This window comes from Scyliorhinus torazame, chromosome 11 (genome assembly GCF_047496885.1).
Source record: "Scyliorhinus torazame isolate Kashiwa2021f chromosome 11, sScyTor2.1, whole genome shotgun sequence".
Classification (NCBI taxonomy): domain Eukaryota; kingdom Metazoa; phylum Chordata; class Chondrichthyes; order Carcharhiniformes; family Scyliorhinidae; genus Scyliorhinus; species Scyliorhinus torazame.
The window spans coordinates 150,756,971-150,762,970 of NC_092717.1; the positions used below are offsets into that span (position 1 = coordinate 150,756,971).

Sequence of the window (6,000 nt, forward strand, 5' to 3'; positions counted from 1 at the left end):
TCTCAACAGGTTCGTAACAATAATGAAATAATTTCTTAGTTTAACGTTTACCGAAATCTTCAACTACATTGCAATATTTTACAAAACATGAACTGTGCACCTTATTCGCTATGATTAAAAAAACCCTGGTTATAATGCACAAATTGTACAAAAATTGTTGCAAATTTGATACTATGCCAATGGTAAATGTTTAGTTTAACGTGACAGAATTCAGAAGTTTGACACTGAAAGCCAAGGCATGATCTCACACTAGCAATGCACAGTAAATTATTTTGAAATCTTTTGAAGTTACTCACCCGTCTCAAGTTAGCATACTATATCATCCAAATTGTAATAAATGAAGAGCTATTTTAACTTTTAACTCAAGTTTTAATGACCGCACTCAAATTGGCAGCCAGCCATTTCAGTCAAATCTTTGTGGACAAGCAGGCTACAAGTACCACTTGCACACCTATGTTGTTGTTATGGGTGGCACGGTAGCAGTTGCCTCACAGCTCCAGGGACCCGGGTTCAATTCCGGCTTCGGGTGACTGTGTGGGATTTACGCTTTCTCTCCGTGTCTGCGTGGGTTTCCTCCGGGTGCTTCGGTTTCCTCCCACAGTCCAAAGATGTGTAGGTTAGGTGGACTGGCCATGCTAAATCGCCCTTACGTGTCCAAAAGATTAGGTAGGGTTACGGGGTTGGGTGGAGGCATTCCTTCTTTCAGAAGGCTGGTGCAGACTCGATGAGCTGAATGGCCTTCTTCTACACTGATGGGAATTATATGCTTGGCATTCACACATGCATATTTTCCACAACTAAATATCAATCACAAATGTAACCATTAGTAGAAGAAAGAGCTAAAATAAAAGGGAATCCAAATTCTCGCACAGGCCTGTAAATAATAAAAGGATGGTAAAAGGGCAAATGAGGCCAATAAGGAACCAAAAAAAGGATTTATGCATGGAGGCAGAGTGCATAGCTGAAGTACTAAATGAGTACTTTGCATCCATCTTTACCAAGAAAGCAGATGCCGCTAAAGTCACAGTGAACAAGGATATTGTGGAGACATTGGACAGGCAAAGTATTAAAAACGCCGGCTGCACTTAAAGTTGATAAATCAGGACCAGGTCAATTGCATCTGAGGATACTGAGGCAAGTGAGGTTGAAAATTGCAGAGGCACTGGTCATAATCTTCCAATTCTCCACAGATTTAGAGGCAGTGACAGAGGACTGGAGAATTGCAAATTTACACCCTCGTTCAAAAATATGGTACAAAGGTAAATACAGGCAAGCCAATTCAACCTCAGTGGTGGGAAAACTTTTAGAAACTTATTTGATAAGGCAAAAGAGAGTGTCAATGAGGTGTGTTGGGCTACCCAAAGGCATTTGATAAAGGGCAGGCAATAGGCTTGCTCATGGATCAGAAAAGGCAGTGGCAAGGATAGAACGTAACAGTGAATTGCTGTTTTTCGGACTGGGGTCCCACAAGTCCTGAAAGACATGTTGGGTAATTTGGACATTCAGAATCCTCCCTCTGTGTACCCAAACAGGTGCCGGAATGTGGCGACTTGGGGCTTTTCACAGTAACTCCATTGCAGTGTTAATGTAAGCTTACTTGTGACAATAAAGATTATATAGTGGCATGCCTCAAGTATCAGGTAGTTTGGTCCACATTAACGATTTAAACTTGGGCGTTTAAGAACACAATTTCAAAATCTGCAGGATAGAATTTGATATATAGAACTTGGAAGTATGAGGACATAGATCGGTTGGTGGAAATGAGCAGACAGATGAAATTTAATGCAAAAAGTTTGAAGTGACACATTTTGGTAGAAAGAACAAGGAAAGGTGATATGAAATAAAAGATACAATTCTAAGGGGGTGCAGGAGCAAGGCTCATAGGTGGCAGGGCAGATTGAGAAACAGGTTAATTAGGTAAACTGGATCTTGGGCTTTATAAGTAATGTGATTTATAAGTAATGGGATAGAGTACAAAAGCAAGGAATTTATGGGGGACCTTTACTAAAATTACTGATTGGTGCCTAGTGTGTTAAATCCACCACACTTCAGGTGTGTTGGCATGAGTAGCAAAAAATATTTGCAACAGGTCCAGGGATGAGACACTTCAGTTACATAGTGTTATGACTTCTGCCTCCCCTATTAGAAATCACACTTTAGACTCAAAATGATTCGGCACGGTAGCACAGTTGTTAGCACTGTCACTTCACAGTGCCAGGGTCCCAGGTTCGATTCCCGGCTTGGGTCACTGTCTGTGCGGAGTCTGCACGTTCTCCCCATGTGTGCGTGGGTTTTCTCCGGGTGCTCCGGTTTCCTCCCACAAGTCCCGAAAGACGTGCTTGTTAGGTAATTTGGACATTCTGAATTCTCCCTATGTGTACCCAAACAGGCGACGGAATGTGGCAACTAGGGGCTTTTCTCAGTAAATTCATTGCAGTGTTAATGTAAGCCTACTTATGACAATTAAGATTATTAAATGCTGGATCTTCATCAAGTGTATTTCTTGCATATCTGTATGACTGGTGGATTAACAAACTGATACAATGTTATTCAGCATATGACTGCAGTGCAGCAGCGAATGTGGCACCTTGGGCTATATATACACATATATATATTTATAATATATTATATATATTCACAATTAGTTCTGAAGTCATATTTGACTCAAAACATTAACTGTTTCTCTCTCCAGATACTCCCAGGACTGAGTATTTCCAGCATTTTTCTGTTTCTCTTCACAGATGCTTCGAGATCTGAGAATCTCCAGCGCTCTGTTCTTACCACATAGATACATGGGAGTGGCTGAAGCTGTTCTCCAAAAAGAGACGGTTGAAAAGAGATTTCATAGGTGTTCAAAATCATGGGGGATCTGGTTGGAGTGGGCCCAGCCGAGCTGCCTTTGCAGAGTTGGCATATGGCCTTGTTCTGTGTTGTGACCATGTTATAATTCTCTACAGCCGCTCATGGTTTCTTTAACCAATACTGCATCCACCCATGGTTCTTTATCCCACCTGTAAACAGGAACTTTGAGATGCCGTTCCTGTCCTTTAAGTCGTGATTGGGACACAAGTTTAAATCAGTTAAAAGGTTAGTATCAGTCACTTTCCTCTCCGGCAGTCTGGATGCCAGTGATTCACAAACTCGCGTTATGCTTAGAGATATGCGTAGAACATTTCAACACAGGGGATTTTAACAATATTTGTGGCATCCACTCCTTGTATCCGCAAACATCCCAAAAATAAGTCGTGCAGTGGGAAGAAAAAATATGTTCTGGGATACAAATAAGTCTTTCTCACACCATTCGGTGCGATGAATTATAAATGGGAATGCCAAGTTAACAGAAAGGTGCTGTTGTGGGTTGGATAGTGAGGACGGAAGCGGAAACTGACCGCAACATGGCGGTGCCGGTTCGCAGCCTCTCACCGGCTGGGAAATCAGAGCCGCCGCCAATCCGCAGCAACACCAGCTGCCGTGGAGCAGAGGCCCTGCTTCTCACTGGCCGGGATGGTGCAAACACCGAGCGCTCCCCTCGGCCCAGGTCGGAGCCTGGGCTCTTGCTTTGTTCCCGGGCCACCCGACGCGATGCTCTTGCCGGTCACTCACCCTGGCTCAGCAGCCGCCTTCCGTTTCTGCGCTGCCATTTTCCGGATGATGACAAGAAAAACTGCCCTCACGTCGTCCAAATGATGACTGGGTTTCTCCCTCAGCATCAGCTTGTCACATCCCTGCCCGCAGGGCCTGACACCAGGACCGCGGCCTCCAGCTCCGGGCCGGAGACATGACGCCGGCTATTCGCTCGCCACCGCGCATGCGCCACCCGCCTGCGCACTGGGCAGGCGGCTCCACGTGACGGGAGCCCACCTGCAGAACGTGGCAGCAGGAGGTGCTAACTGGGTGTGGCCGGGTGCCGCAGGAGGTGCTAACTGGGTGTGGCCGGGTGCCGCAGGAGGTGTTAACTGGGTGTGGCCGGGTGCCGCAGGAGGTGCTAACTGGGTGTGACCGTGGAAGAGATGCCCGAAGAGAAGGAGTCCAAGAAAATATTGGAATAAAAACTAAAAAAGTTGAAAACACTCAGTAGGTCAATGGTCACATCTGGGGATGGGAAAACAGAATTAACTGACAGGTCCTTTCATCAAGATGCAATATATTTGCCAGGAATTTCCTGCAACCAATGACTTGGGCAATGAATATTGATCAGCGGACATCCCGACACTCCAGTGGAAAATTGGTGCCAATGTATTGTGGAAAACAGTAAATACACCACATTGAGGACACTGACAATTTAGAAATAGTGTAGTCAATAACCAATAGCTGTCACATTGTACCTGCAGCGTACTTTATATGATCGACAATATTCAAGAAGATCAATATTAGTCAGCTAAGAAAGTGAAAATAACATTCTTAATTTTGTTTCTGAGATGTTATGCCCATCCAATACAGTGCTACAGGAGGTCCCAAACTGCTTTACAGCCAATGAAGTACTTGCTTGAAATATATACAAGCTGGACAATGGGATGTAGCTCTTTCTCAGCTGGCACAGACACAATGGGCCAGGTGGCTGCCTTCTGTGTATCTTTGTTACAAATCCACAGGAATCAAGCGGTGGAGCCACAGGAATGTTGTTATACCTGACAAAGAAGAATATGTCACAGAAAATCCTACAGCAACCCCTGACCAAAAAATGAAATTTAAATTCTGAGCCTAATGTTCTGTTAAAATAAGTGACAACAGGAGAAAGCCACTTTTAAAAAAAAAATGTTTATTCAAATGTTCCAACAGAATTTTTAACTAACCCCCCCCCCCCAGCAACAAAAAGAAAGAAACACGAACACAACAATCAAACATTATACAAAACTTAGACATTGGGTTTCCCCCCATATACAGTAACCCCCCATATGACATTCAAAAGTACCCATAGGGAAGCCCCCCCCACCCACACGAATACCCCCCCCCGTAAGAGACGCCCCCTCTCCCCCCCCCACCCTTGGGTTGCTGCTGCTGCTGACCTCCTCCTAACGCTCCGCGAGATAGTCTAGGAACGGTTGCCACCGCCTGAAGAACCCCTGCACAGATCCTCGTAAGGCAAACTTTATCCTCTCCAGTTTGATGAACCCTGCCATGTCATTGATCCAGGCTTCCACACAAGGGGGCTTCGCGTCTTTCCATAATAGCAAGATCCTCAGCCAGGCTACCAGGGACGCAAAGGCCAGAATACCGGCCTCTTTCACCTCCTGCACTCCCGGCTCGTCAGTTACCCCAAATGTTGCCAACCCCCAACTCGGCTTGACCTGGGCTTTCACCACATTGGACATAGTCCTCGCGAAACCCCTCCAAAACCCATCCAGTGCCGGGCACGACCAGAACATATGGACGTGATTTGCCGGGCTTCCCGAGCACCTCCCACATCTGTCCTCCGCCCCAAAGAACCTACTCAACCTCGCCCCTGTCATATGCGCTCTGTGAGTAACCTTGAACTGTATTAGGCTGAGCCTGGCGCAAGAGGAGAAAGAATTAACCCTACTCAAGGCATCAGCCCCCAGACCCTCATCTATCTCCTCCCCAAGCTCCTCCTCCCACTTGCCCTTTAATTCTGTCACCGAGGCCTCCTCCTCTTCTTTCAGTTCCTGGTAAATCGCCAAAACCTTGCCTTCTCCAACCCATACACCCGAAATCACCCTGTCCTGAGTCCCCTGTGCCGGGAGCAGTGGGAATTCCCTCACCTGCCACCTCACAAACGCCCTCACTTGCATGTACCTGAAAGCATTAACTTATCCTCCAGCGCCCCGAGGCTCACAAACGTCCCATCTATAAACAGGTCCCCCATTCTTCTAATCCCTGCCCGGTGCCAGCTCCGAAACCCCCCATCCATCCTTCCTGGGACGAACCGATGGTTCTCCCGAATCGGGGACCAAACCAAGGCTCCCACTCGCCCCTGTGTCGTCTCCACTGCCCCCAGATCTTCAACGTCGCCGCCACCACCGGACTCGTGGTGTACCTTGT

The 6,000-nt window shown here is 46.4% G+C and overlaps 1 protein-coding gene across 1 annotated transcript in view; it reads right to left on the reverse strand.

Annotated features, from left to right (window-relative positions):
• Positions 1 to 3,803, reverse strand: part of LOC140385583 (uncharacterized) — a 58,886-nt gene extending 55,083 nt beyond the window's left edge. Inside the window, exon 1 of the mRNA XM_072467888.1 lies at positions 3,604 to 3,803. Within this exon, the coding sequence (XP_072323989.1) occupies positions 3,604 to 3,710 (107 nt within the window). The 5' untranslated portion in view covers positions 3,711 to 3,803. The remainder of the gene's footprint in view (positions 1 to 3,603) is intronic.
• Positions 3,804 to 6,000: the final 2,197 nt, after the last annotated feature.